At 40.7% G+C, this 24,526-nt stretch overlaps 1 protein-coding gene and 1 long non-coding RNA gene across 2 annotated transcripts in view; one reads left to right on the top strand and one right to left on the bottom strand.

The window, feature by feature from the left end:
* The window catches only part of dstyk (dual serine/threonine and tyrosine protein kinase), a 29,668-nt gene extending 8,384 nt beyond the window's left edge, over window positions 1–21,284 (bottom strand). Inside the window, exons 1-7 of the mRNA XM_031287492.2 lie at window positions 20,005–21,284; window positions 17,872–18,281; window positions 13,487–13,996; window positions 13,107–13,302; window positions 9,711–9,949; window positions 9,031–9,114; window positions 8,760–8,936 (exon numbers count right to left, since the gene is read on the bottom strand). Of these exons, the coding sequence (XP_031143352.1) occupies window positions 8,760–8,936; window positions 9,031–9,114; window positions 9,711–9,949; window positions 13,107–13,302; window positions 13,487–13,996; window positions 17,872–18,281; window positions 20,005–20,212 (1,824 nt within the window). The 5' untranslated portion in view covers window positions 20,213–21,284. The remainder of the gene's footprint in view (window positions 1–8,759; window positions 8,937–9,030; window positions 9,115–9,710; window positions 9,950–13,106; window positions 13,303–13,486; window positions 13,997–17,871; window positions 18,282–20,004) is intronic.
* On the top strand, window positions 7,471–24,478 carry LOC118495366. The gene is made up of 4 exons (XR_004897744.1): window positions 7,471–7,482; window positions 12,799–12,809; window positions 13,322–13,325; window positions 24,358–24,478. It is a non-coding gene; the product is annotated as an uncharacterized LOC118495366 (long non-coding RNA).
* Window positions 24,479–24,526: the final 48 nt, after the last annotated feature.

Genomic DNA, 24,526 nt, shown 5'->3' with positions numbered 1-24,526 from the left:
TTTTGGTCCACCGTCACAATTTTGTCCTTTTCTTTTTAACCACATCATTAGAACGTCAGAAAGTCACATCGCCATGGAAACTGTTGCTGAGGACTACCGCCCTGCAGGTTCTCAGTGACTACAGGCCAGTGGCCTTGACCTCTGTGTTAATGTAGTCATTTGTCAGACTGGTTAATGCAGAGTTCCTGGCCAGCAGTTACTACATTATGTATTTCATATGTATTTTTAACCAGAGGGTGACCTTACTGCTGTTTAAATTGTGCTCAGCTGACCCACACTGTCTGTCATGTGATCATTATCATCAGAGCAATATGACTGGAACTGATTTGTCAGGGACTTTGTGGACGGAGTCGCATGAAGGGGCTTAAAAGGCAAAGTAATTCAAGTGAAGAGGAATAAATGGCTGAACCATGATCTGTGCATAGCCTGAGAGCCAAAAGCTGTCTATAGATATGTAATTGAAGATATTAAGGAGCTGTCACTGTAATGTAGCTGTTACTGTCATAGTGCTGGGCTGTATTGGGCCTGGGTGATATGGACCAAAAAGCATAGCTAGGTAAGTAAGTATAGCCTATATTAAATAAAAATAGGCCCATCACTGAGAATGCTCCTTTAGTTGTTTTCACTAACAATAAACGGACTGATTAAAATAATATACAATTACAGGCTTTCCTCTCCTGCTTAACAGTGAAACCTACACTGTACATTTACTACCACCAAATTTACTGGTAGTAGCTCCTCTGCTTCGATCACCAACAGCTGTCTGCTCTAAAGGTGTGGACACACAGAGCCGATAATCGGCCGTTGGACAGTCTAGCGAGGTCAGTGACTCGAGTCTGTTCGGTGTGTTCCGTGCCGTCGTCCATCCGAGGGGCCGTCATCCTTCATTTTGGCTGATTTGACATGTATAATCGGCGGGGCGGGCACTGCCGGCAGTCGGACTCAAATGACCCATCTGATTGGTAGAGTGCTAACCCGGAAACGGGGAGCGGAATGAGCGTGACTAGAGTCTCTCAAAATCTGACGAAAATCTTTTAAACTGACCTTTGTCGATCTGAAATGAAGACAGATTCAGTAACTGTATGGCCTATTTCTCTGTTAAAATGTTTTCAGAAACACGTTTCGGTGAACTATTTTAGTACAATATGAGATCGTATTCTGAACAAGCCGCCATGACAGTCTGTCTTTGAATTTCCGGAGAAGTCAGACCCATGTGGCGCGTTCGTCCAATCAGCTGCCGGTTTTCATTTTTGGCGACAATACAGATTAGCACCGCCTGCTGTTATGGAGACGTATTACGTCTTGTCGCTTTGGTGTGTTCCGAGACACTTTTTTGACCAATTTGGAGAGACTGATCAGCCCAACTGCCTTTTCTGCCGTCGGCTCTGTGTGTCCACACCTTAAGAGCATCCACCGGCTACACAGTGAGCTATTCCCCACAGGAGCTACGAGCTCTTATAACACGAGTCATCATTCTCAACCCGGTCGTGTTTTTTTGCCAAAACGCAATGAATATTTTTTTAGTGTTTCAACTTGTATGTTGTTTTAGGATTGAGCGCCATTTCATCTATGAAGTGAACAAGCCTGTCTGTGTGCAGACGCAAGTCTTGGAGAATAGAGCAAACAAAGTTACGTCGCTCGCTCACTCAATTTTTTGAGCACTAGCCCGATTGGGCAACTGGCTGATTGCATTTACTGGCCCAATGTAACATTTTACAGGCTCCAGGGCATCGGGCAATCCTCAATGGTAGACCCGGTTGTGAGCGAGTGAGCCAGGCAGACACAGAGGGAGAGTGGGCCGGGGTTGCGGGAGTGTGAATTTGAAAATATATCAATATACCTTAAAGAGCCCCTATTATGTTTTTCCTGTTTTTTAGTGTTATATAGTTTTTTGCGTATGTAATAGATGTATAAAGTACAAAAAAAAAGCACATTTCACTCCAAATGGAGATCTCTCTCGCACAGACAGCACTTTTTCTCAACGGCCTGAAATGCCTCGCCCAAATTCCTGTTTGAAATTCCTTAATTAGTGATGTCACTGATTGAGTATGCCAGCCCACTCTTTCATTTGTGCTGGCCACTGGTGCTGCCTCAGCAAGCACAGCCCGCCCAACGGCTTGTTTGAATTTGGTTGACCAATCACAACAGAGTGGGCCAGCTGAATAGGAAGAAAAGTCCAATTCAGTGGCTGGTTCAGATGAGTTTTATTCACTGTGCAGTGGAGAAAGAAGCTCACAAGAAACTCAAGTAGCTGTATGATTCTCTCTGACCAGAACTCATTCTGGTCAGAGTTTTATACAAAGTTACAAAAAGCAACATAATATCAAAAGGCATTCATTCACAAAACTATCTGAGTACATTTACATAGACCCAATACTGTCTGCTCAAACTATTGAAAAGCATTCCTTTGTTTAAATAAAGTGTGAACACAATGGAGAAGGTTTGGATGGTCCTTGATTTAAATAAGGTGTAAACTCTGCTGGAGTCTGGCTCCGGCCCTAAAACAAAAGGTCTCACCAACAGTGACTCAAGTCAATGCTTTGTTTTAACACTAAGCTATACAAAAGGAAGACAGACTTAACGCAGGAGACACTGAGGGGCCATCCACACGGAGACGCTTTTTGATGCAAACGCACGTTTTGCATCGTTTGGGCCGACCGTCCAACCGAATTCTGTAAACGTACTGCCTGAAAACGCACTTTTTTGAAACCTGGTCTCAGGGTGAAAAAATTCGAAAACGGCTCTCGTTTGGATGGCGAATACGAATACGTCCGTATCGATGATGTCATCGCCACACCCCTCGACCTCTAGTGCACGGCCACACACGACTTCACTCACTGCGGTGAAGCTAAGCGAGCATATCCCATCTCAATGGTGAAACCAGCTCACTTCATCTAGCTAAATAGTTTGTCTCTGCTCCCTGACACTTCTCTCTGCTCTGCTGGTCCTGGATTCTACACAAGATATATTGCTAACGTTATGTAGCTAACGTTAAACATCGCTAAAGTAGCTGACCGCTACAGCAGCGACGTAACGTTAACGTTAGCTGCTATGATTAGCTGTTTATAAAGTGGAAGTAGACAACTTATCAACTAGCTAGCTAATCTGTCTGCTTATCAACTCCTTGAACGGATTATAGTAACTTTTACCACGGCTTATTGTAGAAAGGCTACCGCAAGAAAACTTGTAGATTATCAAAAAGACATTGGTTCATTGATGTTTGTTTGACTGCCGATGTTAGCTAGCAGAATTAACGTTAGCGCGCTGTTAGTTCTGCTAGCTAGCGTGCTGCAATCATGTCCGATGGCAGACAGAATTGCAAAATAAAAAGCAATCCAACAGCGCTTCTTCTCCGTTTTATGGTGAATTTCTGTAGCAGAAACAGCGCCGCCTATAGGCCTGGAATATGAAGTAGCGTGTTGAGTCTTTTACAAATGGTTTCGTTTGGACACAACTATTCTTGAAACGAATCATGGGAAGACGGGTAAAAAAAAAAAGATTGTTTTGGTACGTGTGGACGTGGCCTAAATATGGAGCTAAAAGAGTCTCAATAAAGATAAATGCACACACTACATTCGCATATGCACACACAGGATTCATAAATACACACACAGGATACACAAATGTGCACAAAATTCACAAATACACACACAAAATTTAAAAAGCACAGAAGATTCACAAATGCATACAAAATTTACAAATGCACACAAGATTCAGAAATGTATTTCTGATGCACACACAAATATATCTTGATTTACAAACTGCTTGTGGTCTGTGAACTTCACTGCATTTGTGTGTGAATTTTGAGACTGCCCTGACTTGGCTCGACACACAAATGCCTTTTTTTAAACAGGGAATGATCTGCAACCAATCAGATATCTCCCTTGTTTTAGCCAATCACAAAAACGCACCCCACGTGGGGGATTGTTTACTTATAAGCCAATCACATGAACGCGTTCACACAGCGCTATATGAATGTGGTGCGGGCTAGCGCGGTGGAGTCATGGATGTATTAAGAGAAGTCGGTGGTACTGCACCCCATGGCCCAGAAAGACTTTTCACATAGACTTTGCATGGCGAAAGAAACATCTATATTTCAGCGGATCATTTGTTTCTGGGTATATCAACTCACCAGCCCGAACACTGAGAGGGTCCTTGTTTAAAACGTTACGTTTTTAATATTTTTAACATTCACTAGAAGCGAATCCAGAATTATTAAATTTGGCATGATGAACGCGCATAGTGGACGCGAGCAGAGCCGCGGGACTGCGCCCGCCCGCTCACATGACTGTTCTCCCGAGCTCATGTAGCTAGCTGTAATAATGGATATAGCTAATGGTTGTAATTCACCATGTGTTCTATTAATACGTCCCTGGTATTATCTTATGAAGTTATGATATATCCGAGGGATGTATGTAGCTAGCTATGCTGTAAAGCCTGTTAGCTACGTTGATGTAACGTCATTAGCGTTTCCCAAACTGGCGGGCTATCGGCTAGCTAGCTAGTTGCTAACATCAGGGGTAGCTAGCATGGCTGTATTAATATCTATACATAGCTAGTTATATGCCTACATAGCGTTACTACAGACATAGTGATTACATCGCCTTGGTTCTCTCTTATGATACATCCGAGGGCTGTATGCTGTAAAGCTTGTAACGTGGATGAGAGCTGAAGCCATGGATGAGATTTGTTCACAAAACTGCAGGCTAACAGCTAGCGCTAGTTAGTAGCTAGCTAGCTAGCTAGCTAGTAGCACAACATAATTATTAAATCTCCTTGGTTGTCTAGCTAAATACATCTATCGTTTATTTAGCTAAGCATGTAAACGATAGGGAACAACGAAAACACAATGTTTAACGTTAGTGAATATTTTAGACAATGAAAACGGCGAGTTCATGAGTTCGCCACTTGTAAGAGACACGAGAGAGAAGCTCATGAACGCGCATGTTGCTACCGGTTGCTACGACAACACAAACAAATTGTTGTCTTAATACATTCATGACTCCACCGCGCTAGCCCGCGCCCGCACCACATTCATACAGCGCTGTGTGAACGCGTTCATGTGATTGGCTTATAAGTCAACAATCCACCACGTGGGGTACGTTCTTGTGATTGGCTAAAACAAGGGAGATATCTGATTGGTTGCAGATCATTCCCTGTTTAAAAAAAAGACATTTGTGTGTCGAGCCAAGTCAGGGCAGTCTCAAAATTCACACACAAATGCAGTGAAGTTCACAGACCGCAAGCAGTTTGTAAATCAAGATATATTTGTGTGTGCATCAGAAATACATTTCTGAATCTTGTCCTGTGCATTTCTGAATCTTGTGTGCATTTGTAAATTTTGTTTGCATTTCTGAATTTTGTATGCATTTGTGAATCTTCTGTGCTTTTTAAATTTTGTGTGTGTATTTGTGAATTTCATGCGCATTTGTGTATCCTGTGTGTGTATTTATGAATCATGTGTGTGCATATGTGAATGTAGTGTGTGCATTTATCTTTATTGAGACTCTTTTAGCTCCATACCTAAACATCAAAGCATGTAAACATATTCTAGTAGACCCTAAGAGTACAAAGATGATGCTGAAAAGAAGTATAATAAGGTTTCATATGATGTGCTCATATTATGCTCAGGTTCATAATTGTATTTAGAGATTGTACCAGAATAGGTTTATGTGGTTTAATTTTCAAAATTATTTTTTTTTTGATGTACTCCCCTTTCCCCCTGTGTGTTGAGCTCTCCGTTTTAGCTACAGAGTGAGGCATCACACTTCTGTTCCATCTTTGTTGGGAGTCGCACATGCGCAGTAGCTATATAAGGACTACTAGCTTGTCAGTTGCACAGTATGAGGGCGTGCCACGCTAGCAGCTTGGCGAGCATTATAACGTGTTCTCATTACTGCTGTTTAAATTGTGCTCAGCTGACCCACACGGTCTGTCATGTGATACAAAGTGACGAGCGTTTGTCACAGAAGTAAAGGCTGGACTACAATAGAGCTGTTTGGAGCGGTTTGTGAACAGTGTTTTCTCTGTAAGATGGTAAGTCCCTTTGGGGTGGACTTTGGGCTTTTTCACTTTGTAAACCTATAACGTGCACGAAAAGATACGTAACACAATAAAGGAAAGGGAAAAAGCCAAAAAGCATAATATGAGCACTTTAAACAAACTATTAAAGCAACCTCTAACATGCCTTACTGCCTTTAAAAGTTGTGTATGAATTGAATCTTTTTGGTCCACCGTTACATCTAATTTTGTCCTTTTCTTTTTAACCACATCATTAGAACGTCAGAAAGTGACATCGCCATGGAAACTGTTGCTGAGGACTACCGCCCTGCAGGTTCTCAGTGACTACAGGCCAGTGGCCTTGACCTCTGTGGTAATGTAGTCATTTGTCAGACTGGTTAATGCAGAGTTCCTGGCCAGCAGTTACTCCATGATGTATTTCATCTGTATTTTTAACCACAGGGTGACATTACTGGGTTGAGTTCTCATTACTGCTGTTTAAATTGTGCTCAGCTGACCCACACGGTCTGTCATGCGATACAAAGTGACGAGCATTCGTCACGGAAGTAAAGGCTGGACTACAATAGAGCTGTTTGGAGCAGTTTGTGAACAGTGTTTTCTCTGGAAGATGGTAAGTCCCTTTGGGGTGGACTTTGGGCTTTTTCACTTTGTAAACCTATAATGTGCATGAAAATATATATAACACAATAAAGGAAAGGAAAAAAAGCCAAAAAACATAATATGAGCACTTTAAAGTCGATATACCAGCTGGGAGAGGCTCCGTTGCTACTGCATTTTCAAGAACAGAAAAGACAGATGAAGGATGAAGAAAGAGAGACTGGAGATGCATCAGAAGAACTCGTCTAGAAGTCTAGAAGAGCAACTTAAAGGGGCGCTAAACCGGAAGTAGCTGGTTCGGCCGGCAGAGGTCTCTAGTGCGCCTGCTCTATTGGCCCCAGAGTGCAAAAGCCAGCCGATCTTCCGCATTATACATGGAAGTTAAATTTTCTTTGGCTTTATGTGCCAGTGAGCAGTTCTCGTAGAAATGAATGGGGCTTCACCTCGAACACCATGGTTCAGAGCAATGATTAAAACACTGGATTTGAGGTTTGTCTTTACCTTGTACAGCAGCTGGATTTGCGCGATATCACACAAAAATCCAACTTCTCAGGCTTCAAGTAATGCGTTTGTCTCCCAACAGCAGGCAACGGATCCAATCGGCATCCAGTATGAAGCTACTGGCAGCTTACAGTCATGGATTAGGGGTGTGTGTGTGTGTGTGTGTGTGTGTGTGTGTGTGTGTGTGTGTGTGTGTGTGTGTGTGTGACCACATTGCGTGTTTGACGGCCGCGACTGCTACGTATTTATTTTAAAGTGCCTTCCCTTTTCCAAAAAGTTTTCAATGACGGCCACTCAGATGGTTCTGTGTTTTAAAAAAAAAAAAACATCTGACAAATAAGGTTAGGTATGTCTTGCAGGTATGTCTTGCCGGGGCGAAAATACTTTAGCCTAACTGCTATCCCAACATTAGCCTATACCAACAACACCAAAGCAAGCTGGAAGCAGAGCTACGTAACAGTCTCCCACTTTTCTACAACAGACTGTGGTTTAAGTCAGTTTATAGGGTTAATACAACTATCTTAAAACATTTTGTTTGGAAATGAAGCAATGTTAATTTTTTTGGCTGGTTTTTGACTACGTTGCAGTTTGCACAATAAAAATTGTACAATTTCGTGGGGCCAAGCAAACCATATAGTAATCAAAGCTTTCAGTACTAAAATGTTTTTTTATATTCTATGTACTCCTGACAGGCCAGGACTAGTCATGCAAAAGAAAAGAAAAATACTGTGATAAACAGTGAAACTGCCAGAATCCTAAAAGAAAAATTATATTGTCACACAATTTATCAATAAATGTCATTTGAAAGTACATTCAGAATTGTCTTATCTTTTTTTTCTGGTCCGGTGATTAACGTCACACTCATTTACTAGTATGCCATCGCTAGACCAAATCACAAATGCAGCGAGTCTATGACCTTTCAATTAATTTTCGATTCCCAAAGGGGTGCGATCAACGGCCGTAGACCTAAATGCCTCTGGGCGCAGCAGCAAAAAATATGATGTAGCACTGAGCGACGGACAAATGTAAGTACAGCATGCAGAGATGAGTTGTGACAGTGAAGCATCAATATGTCTGTGAACAAGTGTTGCCGTTTTTGCCATCAGAATTTTAAAATAATACTTTGACAGAAAGTTCTACATCAGCTGCAGCCATTTTGTTTTTCGAAAATGCCTCAACGGCCATAATCATTTACAGCTCCTGCACACTCTTTGGCTGAGAAATGTTTAAGCGACACCAGCTCAGCTCAAAACAACAGCTAATATAAATGCTAATCAGCCAATGCTTAATGCAAATAAGACATATCATGCTCTGTTACCTGGTTTGAATTTTCCCTGTGTTTAATAAGGGTGTCCTGGACGTCATGTTATATCAAGCACAGGTTCTGGCCACATTTTAGCCTGCTGGTTGATGGCAGTGAAAATTATTTTTAGAAACATCAGACTGCGAGAGACTTTAGCCTTAAAGTATATGGTAAGTGAAAATTTCTCTGTCTGTTTTTAGTTATATATTTAAGACAAAGGTATGAAGGCAACAGAGCACAGTGGTACATGCACTGAGAGAGAGAGAGAGAGAGAGAGAGAGAGAGAGAGAGAGAGATGAGAAGTGAAAGAAAAAGGCAGAAGACAGATAAAGTTCACCTGGCGCAGAGATGCTGCGAAGGCCTCATGGGAGCTGTTGAGGCGGGTTCTGAACTGGGAGCAGATGCTTCTGGCCAGTTTGGCGGCACTCAGACTTTCTATGGCGTCCTGGGCCACTTTCCGCTTCCACTCTGGAGTGATGGCAGGAGGGTTCACAAACGTTATCCTGTGGATTATCTAGGAGCAAGACACTAAGTAAGAACACTTCCTCAGAAGTCATCATTCATCATGTGGTGTGAAACTCTTCTCACTGAATTCATTAGAAAATCACCTGTTTAATTTGCTCCCAGAAGAGTCTTGTGACAGAGGATCCTGAATGAAAGGTGACTTCCACATGATAGGCAGCATTTAATAACTGTGGCAGATGAGAAGAGGATGTAAATATGAAGCAAAATCCACATCCTGAGATATCAGTAAATGTCGACAGAGGCTAATGAAACGTCCCTTGTCTTTGTTGAAAAACCACATTTTATTTCTTCAGCTAATAAGTGTCTCTAATCCCGTGTTGAACCCTTTTGTTTTGATTTGCTTTGTTTTACCACTCTTCTGTTAGTTCACACTTAGGTTTAAATGGCTAAATGAACAGTAGAGAGAGAACAGAGCAGGTGATTTGTCTGACATGTTCAACAATTTCATCTATTTCTAATCCAAATACTAGCCCTCAAATTTTCTCTCCCTATAAACATTTGGAATTGGATTGCTGACATTGGTCTTACTGAGGCATTAGTCAAGTCTCCAGCTTTCTTTTTGTTGCAATTCACTTCGTATTTGTATAGAACTTTTCTTGACAAGATACAGTTTATTATCATAAATCTCTCCAGAGAGAGAGAGAGAGAGGGAGAGAGAGATGAATAAATACGATCATACTGCTCACATTTAAGTATCTTCACACTTAACTTTCATGACAAGCATACTATATAAGGTTCCTGTCTTTCACAAACTACTGCCCACCTGCTTGAGGTGATTGGAAGTGATATTGTGGACAGAAGACTCCATGTGCGACTTCTCCAGACTGTTGAGACATCGCTCCAGAGTTCCTACAAAGCTCTCCCTCAGATAGTCCACAGAGCTGATGAGCTTATTTGCCACGGCCTGATTCAAACGAACCACTATCAGCTCCTGGATCTGGTGGATGCAAGATTTGATCTCCTTCGATGTAACAGGATCTCCATTAGTTGTTACAATAACGTCTGCAGTTGAAAGAAAATAGTTTGTCAAGTTATGTGGACATGGTGTATATCAGAGTGTATATCAAGCACAGAGAAATCTGGATAAATTAATTACAACCCTCTCCATACACAGTGCATTCTCCCATCACATGTGCAGCCCACACTGCTGCACTGTCTGAGTCAAAAAGACTACAAGCTTTTGGGTAGGTTTTGATTATATTACTGGAGTGAATATATTTTATATTTAAAGCCTAAAGTAAAGTACACAGTTTATAACTTATTTTTTATTTGGTAAGTTAATGGATACTGTCTGCTTATGATATGGTAAAAGGTTTGTTTCTATTTGCAGATGACATGGTAAACACAACCTGAGCAAATAACCCCTATATTTCCATTTTATTCCCATTATTTCCTGTTAATTCTTGTGAATACCCATGGAAAGTTTCCACCTTGAATATTACCGGAATTTTGCAACTCTGGTCATGACTGTATAACGAAACACAAAAAGATTAAGATTAAAATAATTTAATGTTAAAGAGATTTATCAAATGTTTGTCCAAGAGCAAAACATCAAACACACTAAGTGTCTCTGGAGGGTTGTGGTAGATTCTGTGTACTTATTTATCCCAGTTGGCTACTTTTAGCACTGGGTGGTTTTGCATTTTACAGAGAGGTGTTTCTGACATTTAGCCAACTCTCATTTGCATAAAAGGGGTGGACAAAAACCTTTCTGTGTAACGTAATATAGTTCAACAGCACCACAAACTGCAGACTCCAAACTGACCACACAGTTGAATCAATACCTCTCAAAACTGAACATTATAACCATCCTGAAGGAATGATTTATTGCAGGACTGTTGTATTAGACTGAATTAGTTTTGGCTAGGTGTACCGAATAAACTGGCAACTGAATGTACATTTGAATCAGTAACTTAAAGTAATCTGTGGAGTTTTTGACCACAAGTATTGCTGTTAAGCAGTGTTTTTTAATGTATGGGTCCATGTTTTGTTTATTTCCGTGCAGCACACGCAGGTGACGCAATACAGTAGCTTGGAAAATTGCGTTATGGGCACTGAATTTGATGAATTTACTGTTTATCAGACCACAGTTGAGACAAGAAGCTAGTGAACATTGCCGTCCCTCTGCCTTTGACTCCCCGCTGCAGGAGACGTATTCACGCGACACGCTGTAACGTTATTTATTTACTGTTTAAAACGTTTTCCAGGTTAGTGGCGATGCATACCGCTCAAAACCAACAAGAAAAAAACATAGTAATGTTCCTTCGGCATTTTGTTTTGTTGCTAAACTGTATGTAAAACAATCGGTGACATTAAATCACCCGTTTCAGGTAACGATATCCTAAGGTGACGTCTAAGTGCTGGATTTTTCCTTAAATCGGTGGTGGTTAGCGAGCAAATAAGCCCACTGACGGCAATGTTATTGTTCATATTTGGGCACAATGTTTAGTAATGACAAAGTAAAGCTCTTAGTGAGTGAAAATGTGATCTGAGATGCACATTGCAAAATGTTTCTGGAATTGTTCATTAGTTATATGTGATATCTGTAAAGCGGAACGGACTAACAGTAGTAAAACAGATTTTAATCTAATCCAAAGACTTTCTGTTAGAGAAAGAACTGGTATGTAATTGTAAGACATATGATGCTTTTGAGAAACGATTGCAAGTAAAGCAAACTGTACACGCTGTATTCACTATACAGCGTACAGAGGCTACAGAGGTGAGTGTCACTGGATAGTCATTCAGGCAGGCTGGTCTTGTTTTCTTGGGCACAGGAATGATGGAATGAATTCAGCAGGATGAATGATGTTGGACTTCTTGAAGCACAAGGGTATAACAAACTGAGCCAGTGAGAGGTTGAATATCACTGTGAACACCGGCGCAAGTTGGTAAGCACACAGTTTGAGGACCTGCCCACTGATACCGTCAAGTCCTGCTGCTTTCTCAATGTTAACATGCTCAAAAGCCCTCCTGACATTATGCTCAGAAAGGAAGATAGGTGTGTGTGTGTGTGTGTGTGTGAGTGTGAGAGAGAGAGAGAGAGAGAGAGAGAGAGAGAGAGAGAGAGAGAGAGAGAGAGAGAGAGAGAGAGAGAGAGGTGCGCATCCATTAACCTCTGCTTCAGCTGTTTTTGCTTGCTGGCTGCCGATGGCCTCAAAGCGAGCATAAAATGCGTTAAGCTCACTTGCTATAGACGCGTCACCACTTGACAAGGAGGAGGGGGTGGGCTTGTAATCTGTCATAGTTCTTAAGGCGCTGACACACCAACCCGATTATCGGCCGTCGGACAGTCTGGCGAGGTCGGTGACTCGAGTCTGTTTGGTGTGTTCTGTGCCGTCGTCAGTCGGAGGAGCCGTCGGCTTTAATTTGGGCCGATTTGACATGTTGAATCGGCCAGTGGGCAGTCAGACTCAATGACCAATCTGATTGGTGGAGTGCTAGCCCTTGACTAGCGAATCAGTGCACTTATGTTAAAACACTTACCGGAAATGATGAGCAGGATGAGCGTGACGAACGCCTCTCAAAATCTGCCGAAAATCTTTCAAACTGACCTTTGTCGATGAAAAAAACAGACAGATTCAGCAACTGTATGGCCTATTTCTCACTTAAAATGTTATCAGAAACACGTTTCGGTGAACTATTTTTGTAAAATACGAGATCGCATTCCGAACGAGCCGCCATGATGGTTGGCTTTGAAATTTGGAAGAAGCCAGACCTACGTGACGCGTTCATCTTTTTTTGGGCGACAATACAGATTAGCGCCGCCTGCTGTTATGGGGACGTATTATTAACGTACGCTCAAGTCGGTGTCACTTCGGTGTGTTCCGAGGAACTTTTTTGACCTCGGGGAGACGACTGATCAGTCCGACGGTCGGCCGTCGGGTTGGTGTGTCAGAGCCTTTTAACCTTGCCACATGCTTTTAGGGTTGCTCTCCTGGAATGGTACTTTTTCTTCCCGTAGTCCCTTTTTGCCTCCTTAAAGGCTCTTCTCACATTGTAGGTGGCTGCTTTATAATTGTCCATAATGTTTCCAGACTGAAGTCATAAGTGGTAGGTGGCAGTGTGTGTACATGTGCATCATATCTATCTGGACTTGAACTACTATTTTGATATAAACAAACTTGATAAGACTTTAAAACCAAAGCGTTCACTCACTAACCTGTAAACTCCAGGTTGGCAGCATCCTCCAGCAGCTGCTCTTTCATGCTGCCGAGCGTTTCCACAATCATCTCCTTCATTTCTTCCTGTTTGCGATTAGCGATGGCCATTAGGGAGGTGAAGAGTTCACCCTCTTTGTCACGGGTGTACTCCAGCCTGCGGGGTGTTATCTGCAGGTCCCTCTGCATGTCAAAGGCCTGCAGGGATGGTAAGCAGAAAGGTTAAAAGGCCTGATGGTGATTTTTCATTGGGCATACTGGGTCAATGCAGACTGAGATCAAGCTGTAATGCAAAGGTAGTAACAACATATCATGATGTCATGAGTAGGAAGCAGTACAACAATCACAGACATACAGATGAACTGTGTCATCATCCTCTGACCTGGTTGATGAAAAGATCTAGACAGCGACAGTGAACCCCATTAAGCAGGTTGGCAGCTTCCACCTGCTGGTTTTGAAGCACTTGGCGAGCGAAAGGCACCAGCAACCGGTGCAGTCTTTCGAAAGCCTCACACAGCACACTCTGGGGCTTGGCACCCGGGGCGGGTATCTGTGTAGGGGCGCCACAGGAGCAGTTTCCTATCAGGCTACTGAGAAGGCCGAGGGAAAGCAGCTGCTTATGGAGTGCGCTCTTCTCCCTCTCCTTTTCCTTCTCCACACGGCGGCCAGGTTCTGGGGAGGCTGCTGACATGGTGTCAGGGATACGAATAAAACAGATGGGAAAGGAGAGCATCTCTTTGACCTTCCAGATCTCAGCCACCTGGTCTGTGCTTAGGGAGTCCTGGTTGATGGCATAGAGTATGATGGGGATCATGCTGCGGACCGTGCAGTCTTCGAGGGCCTCTTCTATGGGCTGGACACTCTGACAAGGCACCACCATGACCTTTGCTTCCTGATGACAAACCACAAAAAGAAAAAACACAAAAATGTGACTTTCATTTCAAGCAAAATGGTGTACAGGCAATTATTACAAAATATGGTTCTATGAAAAAGGCCAGTTCACCCAAATAAACAAATACATATTTTTCACATTTACTCTAAGTGAAATCCAGCCATGGAGACACCACTAGGAGGATACCACTGATTTAGTTGCCAGCTTTTTGCTGTAATATCTACGACGGAACCAAAAATGGAAATAGGCGACTCCATGCTAACAAGTTTGCCATTTCGCTTCAAAAGGTGATAATATGTCTGGTGTGTTCAAATCTTAGTGTCCAAACAGTTATTCCAGGTTTAAAAAACACAAGAACAACATGTTCAGGTCAGAAAAAAATGAATCCATAGACCTCATTGTGGACCAACATTAGAAAACATAATCAGGTTTACTTTTCTATATGTCTAACATGTTTTATGTAATTTAGATGAACTGACCTTTTAACTTTTTGACACAAAATGCAGAAATATAACTATATAACCTGTTTAAAGTGTTCAAGGCAATTGGAGGAGTTTTCAAACCAATTTAGGCCAGAAGTTGTTTAAACTTTCACACACATCACATGCTCCTTCTATTTCTGAACACCTAATGGCACATAAATATTTGTGGTGGTCTTGGAAATGTCTGTGACAGGGCAGGAAAATGACGCAAGCAAATAGGTTTTTGTTAACCCTTGATGAATAACAACTACTCATAGAGAGCTTGAGAGGGAGACCATGGCAGAGGGAAAGACAGCCAGAGAAAAGAGGCAAAAATAACCAACAGCTACACAAAAGAGACAGTCAGTCCTGTCTCCAAGAAACAAGAGCAGAGCCCTTCTGAGCAGTTTTTTTGGAACAAAGATAGCCTGCAAACATTTGTTCACAACCAATCAAAATCAATACAATGATTGAATTAATTTAATAGAGTCCGTTTTCAACAACAACCCTTGAAGAAAATTTCTGTGGGCTATTTTGAAGTTACTATTTTGTTTTTGTTTTTCATATGTCCTTAAGAGGGTCAGTATGAGTTAGCATTAATGCTTACATATGAGCCAGTTCTACAAAGCAACATGGTCAAGACAAATGGCCATGTAAGAAATTAGAATGTTCTTCTTTTACAATATTTTAAAGGGTGAATGCTAATATCACAGGCCTTGTTTAACAAGCAGACTTGCTTATGTGAATTCATGGAACAATGAACATAAAAGAATTTTAGAAACGTGGCGATAGCATAGCACCCTTTTGTCCTCTGGGTGTTTAAGTTAAGTGGGAAAGGATGGGTTAACTCTGGGATGAAGAGAAGGATAATTAGCAAGTTGGCCTCTAAAGCAGGTTGCTGTGATTATGGCAGGAGTGTGTGAATACCACAGTGAGCAGAGAGATTCTGTGCCTGTGTTTACTCCAACTTAAAACACGTTAATATCTTATTCATTCAGCAGAAACCTAAAGGAGGAGAGGCACACTGCTTTAATTTGTGACAAACCTACGTATGTTCACAACTATCAAAATAATATTGCAAATATTCATTTAAATTGTAGATTATTTAATTGAATTTGAGCATGGAAATGCAATATGTCATTCTGTCTCGCATCTGTGATAAAGTTTGTATTATTAGACTCTGGGGGTCCTCTCAAGAGTGACAAACTTTTTGACCCAAATAAGGGACTGCAGATCCCACGCCTGAGCCTCTCAGTCACATGTGAAAACAGGGGGGTGAAATAAATTGTTTTACTTCCAGCACACCATTTTATTTCCAGGCGTTCATCTATTAGGCTTTTCTGTTTTTAAGATAAGACTGGTGGATGTTGAAGCAGCAATGAAAAAGGTTTTGAAAGTGTATAGCCATATTTTTCCAACATATTACTTATAAACAAACAATGGAGAGTGTCCATACCATGGGATTAAGGTTCTCACAAATTAAGTTATTACACAACACTAATGAGACACTTATTTTATCTCAAACACATATTTTTAAGATGCAATCAATGTTTGTGTGTGTCAATATTAGTACAAATTGATTTTCTTAGCAGAAATGTTGGATGTGAATAGATCTTTTCTATTAGCGCAGCTCAAACAAAACCCTAATTAAGTAATTACTTTTATTACTAATAAAAAACAAGAACATTTTTTGTAACAACGTGACCAACCAGTCTCCCATAATTCAGTTGTAATGACGGCAACTTCATCACAGCAAAGGGTTTGGGATTTTTAACATAACCTAGTCATGTGAATTGCACCAGATCAGTGGCATTACGTAAGGGGGTTGGGCGGGTGGGCTGTCCTGAGCCAGAGCTAGGCCTAGTTTCTGGGGCTGTGTGATGCTCCCTAAGGGGCCTTGGTCTAAAGGATTAGAGACCAATTTCCACGTGTCACACATGATAAGGAACAACTACAATCCTTACACTATGCTAAATCAATTCACTCTCAAGATATTGTGATTTTCAGGTCACGCTGACTGTTCCGATTTTTCCTTCTTCCACGTAACCTCACAGTAACCTGTGAATCTGTTTTTAAGAAGTGCTCAAATCCTTAACTGGAGAAGAGCAACTAGAAAAGAATGTATTTCTGAACAGTAGCCCAAATCAGGGAAAGTAATATACTGAAGAACACGGGAAATTATCCGCTCTGCTCAGTAATATGTGAGCTAAACCATGTGTGAATACAAAGGCTAGTTCAAGCCAGAACAAGGATAAAAAAAAATCCATCCAATCCATCTTTCTTTTTGAAAAAAGGCTACAGGAGGAAATGCCACCACACAAAAAAACACAAACAGTTATGACTAGGCCATATGATTGAAATCAATGACATAGCTAAAGGACCTTTTTTTCATATTGATGTCCACTACACCACAAATTCAAAATCAGATGTTTTTTTCCCACATAAAACTGCAAAGATTACATAAACCTAGCAGTGATGTAAGTGCACTGTGAGTAAAATTACTTTTCTCAATTAGTCCATTAAACTGTTCCAAAACTAATTTTAAAAAGCTGTCGTACGACGAAAGAATACTATATTAGAATTGCACGTTATATCTAGTCTGGCTATCACCAGACCAAGCTCAATCTTTTAAGATTGAACATTAGTCTGGGGAGTCTGCTGCTCTGTATTTTCTACTGCACAAGAGGCGTGATCAACAGGCATAGTTCAAATGACTCTGTATGCAACTGGATAGTCCTTCAACCAATCAGACCAACGATCCGGGTGACGTACTTTGCAGAGCAGCGACAGCGGCATCAACGGGTTGCTGCGCTTCGGTGGTCGTCACGTTGAATGTAAACAAAAAGCTGCTTTTCGTCGCTTCTCTATCGTCATCGTGTTAAACCCGCCAATAGCGCGCCAGGTGGATAAGCCAGTTTGTGATTGGTCCCCGCAGATTTGTAACGGAAGCAGGATGGAAATATTTACAGGTTTCCAGCCTGAGCTGCAGGGTGAAATCAAATCGCCGGCAGATCGGGCTGGGTTTACCCAGTCTACGTTATATCATCACAATATGAATTTTCTAAAGGATGGCTTAATGTCAATTATTCTGTTCTTGTCTAGAGATGTTCACAGACATGTTCAAAGAAAATGGAGGACCACGCAGAGAGCTTTCTGCCAAAAAAACAACAACACTCATTTTTATCCAAGCATACATGTCTGTGACGGTTCTGTCATCCAGGTCAGAGTTATACAAGGGCAACTGGACTTACTGTATGTATCTGGAAACTCTGTGTCAGTTCATGAAAAGCGAACTAAGTAATGCAAGTAAGGACTACCATGTAAATGGTTTCTTATCGAACTCCTTATTTAGGCTATGAGTGGACACTGTACTGAGAGAGTAGATCCAGTAGGTTTCTGTGATTTAAAGCTTACCTGTAGCAGTAAGTGATGCAGAGTGATCTCCAGCTCTGCTAGCCTGTGAGCCGGGTCCTCACATTCTTCATGGATCTCCAGGTCTTCCCGAGGCACCGTTTCCCAGCGGCCACAGTTAGCTGCCAGCTGGTGCACCAGCTCATACTGGCCAGGCAGTGCCAGGCTGAGCCGTGTCTGTCTTCCATGGGTGAAACACAGCTTCCGCCTCTTGCAGACAGTGCCCTGGACTCCTTCACAAGCCTCTCCTGCCTCAGGGCCCAGTGGCAGCAGCCTTTCCCCCAGAAGGCAGTTGAGTAGCTGGTAGCGGGCAGCACAGTCCTGGCCCAGTACCAGGATGTACGGGGCAGCGCCCACAGTGCTGCGCAGGAACTCTTCCTCATGACTGGGGAAAGAGATGCAGCTGAGCTGGGCTGGGGGAACAGACAAAACAAAAGGAGGTATATGATTTTGAGAAGTGGACCTTATCAGTAGTAACCTTAAGCAACCCTGTTGACTCCTGGAATTAGTGAGCTTTTTAGGAACTCTTGTTCAATATTGTAAGCAGAGATACAGTACTCAATGACACATTATCCATTGTATGAGATCATTATTTCCGGAAAATACAAAAGATCCCTGTTCAATGATAGAGATTTAAAATCTTTTAAATCTGATATTGTTCCTTAGGCTACTATGTCCTGATTCAACCCTAAAATGTAGAGCACACACAGAAGAACCAATTCAGCGGGTTGAGGGTATCAGACATAATCCTTAGCAATGCTGAGTCACAGTTGTATAACAAAGAGAGGATAGAGCAGCAATGGCCTACTTTATATTCATATACAAGTGCATTCCTGAATTTAACCTCTGGGGATCAATAAAGCATTATCTTATCTTACTTTCTAACATACATGTGGTTTTACTGTAACTGTTACTCTAATCTAGCCTTCCCCTTCTAGTATTCATCCCTAACGTGATGCATTAAAACCTTTTGTTTCAGACAGACCTGTGCTGAGCACTTGGCCGTATGGTCCCTGCAGTGGAAAGACTAAACGGGCATTCAGTGCAGACCTACACTTAACCTCCACCAAAATATCAGATCAAGGACTACTGAATGATCCTTCTGCATCATGTAAAGCACATTTTTGATCAGATGAATAAGCGTAACCAAGACATTTGCAAGATTAATCTAGTTTAGCAGGTGAAGACATGTGTTTAGCTATGACCATGAAAGGCAGCATTATGGTCCCATTTTTTTCTGTTGATTATGACTAATCTTCAGCTTAACATTCATTCAACATTGAGGAAAATGATTTGACCTCCATGTAAAAGACACCAGCTCTGATCGAGTAAGCTACTCCTGCAGATGTGGCACATTACATATGGTATATGATCATTTTTAAGTTGGACAAATACGGTCTAAATATGTCCATGACCTAAACGTAGCCTAACCAGTCTCTCTCTCTCTCTCTCACTCACACTCACACACACACACACAAATGCAGGGTTGTCCCTACCATAATAAGGCTGTAGGCACCACCTAAGCTGAATGAATGTAAAATCAATTACATTACATCAATACCAACTAAATTACTTTTCTCAGATCTAATGATTGTAGTTGGTCCCAGTGGACTTCTATAGCAAGTTTTGTCTTTAAGCTTTTTGATTGTTATTTATTTATTATCTGCACTAGCTTTTCCAATGTTTTAGACACAGATTTGGAAATAATATTGGGCCAAAGTGATGTGAAATTGCACATTTTTTTAAATTGAAAAACGTAACTGTTTATATGTGCACCAAATTTTTCCACAAACCTAGGGAAAACACTGTAATGCAAAATAGAAGAATGGGTGTCTGATGTCCCAGGCTCTCAGCCAGCTAGTGAGTGAAGAAATCTCAGCATATTTGGTGCACTTAGTCTATTCATGCTTTTTAGAGGGGGCTTAATCTCTTTAGTTTTCCCTAACACCTAATTAATGCATTTCAGTCTACTTGTTGGTGGAGAAATTACTTGGCAGCAGAAACCTGTTAGTTCTTTCTTTGTGATACAGGATACAGACGTATAACATAGGACGCTTTAAACATGGTTAAATACTGTGACATGTAGATGCACCACAGGGATGTTCAGACGGTGCTGCTTCATGTGTTCCAACCTACCTGCCTCAAAAGAAGCTGATTCCGAGCTCATGGTCGATGCACAAGCATTGCTGTAATTTTGCCTAATTTCCCGGAAGAACGCATTAGTCTCTTTCAGGTTCTTCTTCAGTTGTATGGTGTGTTTGTTGTAGCTGTTAAATGTCCTTATCAGTTCCCGAGCTAAATGAGTTGTTTTCTGTTGTTGTTGTTGTTGTGCATTTCCCTCCATGGTCAACAGTTTGAGCGGCCGTCTTCTCCTTGTTGTGATTTACAAGGTTAAGCAGGTGTCAAACCCCCAAATTGAACGTCTTAGTTGAGCTGCTCAAATGTCAATCAGTCCTGTTATCACACCTTTGTCGTTACGTGCTAGTTAGTTAGTAGTCATGGTTTGTCCACCCACTTGCTATGCTTTGTTAAATAACGTTAATGGATGCACTTGTAGTCCGTTTTAACATATCAATAACATTAGTGTATTAGTGCTGGACAGACAACAGTCCCTGCAGTGTTTTGTGTCAGTGAATAAAGGCTAGGCATTTGGATTTTTTTATTATGATGTTGAAGCTGACTAACTGCTAGCTAGCTTAACGTCGTGCCTCGCGTACAAAATAACTAACGTTTTTGATTCGAGGACTGATTCTAACTGTTAGCTAACGTTAACCAAGTAACCGCTATTTCGGCATCTTTCTAGTGAACACCGACTGTCTGACTGACTGCATACTGAGGAGTCTTAAAAACAAAGGATACCAACACGACAATGATGTGTTGCCGACTAATGTGTTAGCTATATAATGCGTGTTTTGCGACCTAGCTGTGGTCCAGATAACGTTAGCGCTGCTAGCCAGAAGGCATCTCATGCCCGTCCTCGTCTTGGCCTGGCACAACAGACATAGCCTTTAACTCCACCTAAGTAGTCCAGGGCACAGATTCACAGTCATACAGCTCCGTGTTAAAAAGAGGGGCCCCAACTTTAAGAGTTGCCTCTTAATGACAACCTAAGCACGGCAAAAACGTTGGCGTTTTCCTGATGAGGCTCCGTGGGAAAAGATCTTCCTAAACTGGCTCTGGACCGGAGAAACCAGCGGACATCTTCCACCCTGTAGAGCGACGGCGACACAACCAAATGAACTGCTTTCTCTTTCGGTGATGACGAAGATGAAGTGGAGAGTCAGTGGTGGTGCAGGGTGAGGTGTGTCGCCGTCCGAAACAACTCGCATAGCTCAGCCCAAGCAATCAAATCAATGCAAAACAGAAAGTCGACACAACCAAAGTTTGGGAGAGGAAAGGGCGGGCGGAGTTCGGGATGACGCACTGCAGTCTGGGAAATGTAGGAATATTGGTTTTAGTATACAGCTAGTCTAGTGGATAACTTTGTAGTTAATGCTGTGATGTGCTTTAAGAGCAATGTCACAGGTTGCAATCATGAATGTACTAAGGGTTGCAATGGCAAAATAAATGCCCAGACTATACAAGGAGCCAATATGGAAATCCAGTTCCGCCAGGAAAAGGCAACACATATGTATGTTAGGATGACCATGGTAGGGGCAACATTAAGAGATATATAACATTTATGAGACAGTATTTATATATTAATATAAATCAAAATGCTATAATAATAACTAAGTAAAAAATGTAACTTAGTATGTCATTTTTTTATTTTCCGACAACTGTGGTTTATTGTTAGATACATAAATAAATAGTTATATTATTGCTGTCTAGTTTGTTTGATTCATTCTTTGGAATAACCTGATAAGTTGCCTGTAGAAGTTACAAACTATTGCTCCTCTGTCTGATTTTTGTTTGTATTTGTAAAATAAAATAAAAAATAAAAAAACAGATATGCATTATATGAACATAACCTAATATGTAGTGTGTGTAGAATGGTCTGGTTATGTTACAGTATAAATAATAAGCAGTTATGTAATATGTACAGTGTAAAAGAGACAATATATAGCCTACAGTTGAACATTGTTAGAGTTAAATACAATCAGTTAAATATAGATAACGGGGAATGCAAATACAAAAATTGCAGGCAATGAGCCAGCAGCATCAGATTTTTACTTAGTATATCTCATAATTCTGATTTAGAAAGTTAAAGAGGCACTCCACTGATTTTACAGATGAAGATCAGTTTACATGTCGTGTTACATGTTACATGTCTGAGAGTACTCAGGTTGTGAAAACCCTAGTATAATGTCTTCTGTAGCTCTGAAGGGTCAAACAAAAGACTCTGTGTATAGTTGCCATATAGGGACTAAAAGTGAGTATATGCCCCTTTAAGATTTGGATTTAGTAACCCTTAACTCTAATTTACTATCTCAGTAATTGGCCTCCAATCTTAGGGTACTGCTTACACTGTTTACTGGCTATATTAGCCCATGCTCTTAACCCCTCCCTCCCTCCTTCCCCCAGCCTGGACTGAGGTCTAACTTAATACTTGAACAATGGCAATATCCTTGCACTGCTAAATAGTTTTTATATTACTAGTCTACATTATTCTCTTATATTGTCCATATTTAATGCTGGTCTCTAGACGTTATCCTTGCACTATTGGATTTATTTGCACTACCACCATGACACACACTCTCATAGAGCACCTTACCATAGATCACCTCACCTGCCCTGTCACTACAAGCGTCTCATGCTTACACATCCCTTAGTACATTCATGTGGATTTTTTATTTAGTATCTTTTCTTTTATGGTCCATATTATTCATGTGGATTTGTTTTTGTTGTTGTTGTTATTTGTTATTTTATCATCCTGTTTATGATGTTTGTGTATGCTGTGTGTGATGTCTTTAAGCTACTGGGACCTTGATTTTTCCCTTGGCGATCAATAAAGTATCTATCTATCTATCTATCTATCTATCTATCTAGTATCATCTGTACTCTTGAATTACTAATTAGTTCCCTGAAATGACTAATTTGCTAGCACATATTGCTAATCCCAGTGTATGAGCGTGTATAGAAAAGGAACAAGAAACTTCTTTCTTGTCAGTTATATACATACAGGTGCGCATGTAAATGTAACTGCTGTGGCTAATTGTGGCCCAGAGAAGACTGACCATGTGCAGTGGAAGAACTTTTCCCACAGACTATACAGTCAATTGTTGATTTTGCACATTTTATGTATACACATTGAATGTGCACATTTTGTATTAGCTTTTTATTAGTATGTAGTAAACTTGGGAAAGAGCCACTTGTTATTTGAGTCTTAAACCAACTGGTTCAAACCAGTCAACCCACATTATTATAACTGGTGACTGCATGCTGATCTCTAGTGGTCAACACCTGTAATGACACTACCAATCCAACCTGTTGCTCTTTTCTATAATTTATTTCTCTCAGTTCACCTGCCTATTTAGGTGAAGTTAACCAAATGGTTGAATAACCAAACACATTTTCTAGCTGACTTTCTCCAGGAAGTCAGCTAGGATTTGAAATGCATTTTCTCTGCAACAATTATGTAATAATCTAATCTTTTTTTTCACAAACTTTATCAGTGGATTAAAAAACATGTGGATAATGCTCTGTTTGTTAACAGGGTGTTAGTCCTCTGTGTAAACTACATAAAATTAGGCTAAATAATAGTTATATAATTAAAAGTATTTTCACATGATGATACCAATGATCTCTTTCAAGGACTGGGAGAGTCATTGCATGTAACTGTAACTGTGCTCTTAATCATCTACAAGTAGATATTTAAGTTGGAAAAGGAAGCACTGGCTCATTAATCAGTATTTGTTGGATAAAAAAAGTTCCTAAATGATAAACAAGTTAATATAATGGATCGCAGAAGTATTGTTGTCTTGTCTCTTATTCAGTTTACTTGTATAATTAGTACTACTGCAATGTAAAAATACTCTGTTACAAGTAAAAGTCCTGCATCGAAAATGTAATTTAAGTAAATGTACCTAAGCAAAATGTATTTAAAGTTAAAAAATAAAAGTAGGCCTACTCACAATGCACATTAATTGCCCCTGTGGGTGTTATGCTATTATATTACTAATGAATTAATGTGTAAACAGCATATTACTGTTGTAGTTGGTCAAGGTGAAGCAATTTTAATTATTTCATATTGGCCACTGTTGGGTAGTTAAATGTTTATTAATGTATTTATTTACTTACTTATTTTAATTCATAGCATCATATTTTATAAACTCATCATACGCTTTGTACGTAAAATCTTAACCTGTAAGGTATAGCAGCCTTACTAAAGCTGTCAAATTAATGTAGTGGATTCAAAAATACAATATCTCCTTCTGAATCGTAGTGGAGTACTAGAAGTAGAAAGTTTAATGAAATAGAAGTACAAGTACCTCAAATCTCAACCTAAGTACAGTAGGCTACATGTGTGTAGGCTACTATAAATTACAGTTTGGAGTCACTTAAAAATTTCCATTCCACTCCATTATTGACAGAATACCAGCTGAGATCCGTTGCATTGTTTTTTTTAACCAGGGCAGCAGTTTTCAGATTACATTATGTGCACATAATTGCAAAAAGGTTCTCCAATGTTTTCTCAGTTAGCCTTTTAAAATGATAT

This window comes from Sander lucioperca, chromosome 6 (genome assembly GCF_008315115.2).
Source record: "Sander lucioperca isolate FBNREF2018 chromosome 6, SLUC_FBN_1.2, whole genome shotgun sequence".
In the NCBI taxonomy this organism is placed as follows: domain Eukaryota; kingdom Metazoa; phylum Chordata; class Actinopteri; order Perciformes; family Percidae; genus Sander; species Sander lucioperca.
Note: the sequence above shows the minus strand (reverse complement) of the source record. Positions and strands in the feature narration are given on the sequence as shown.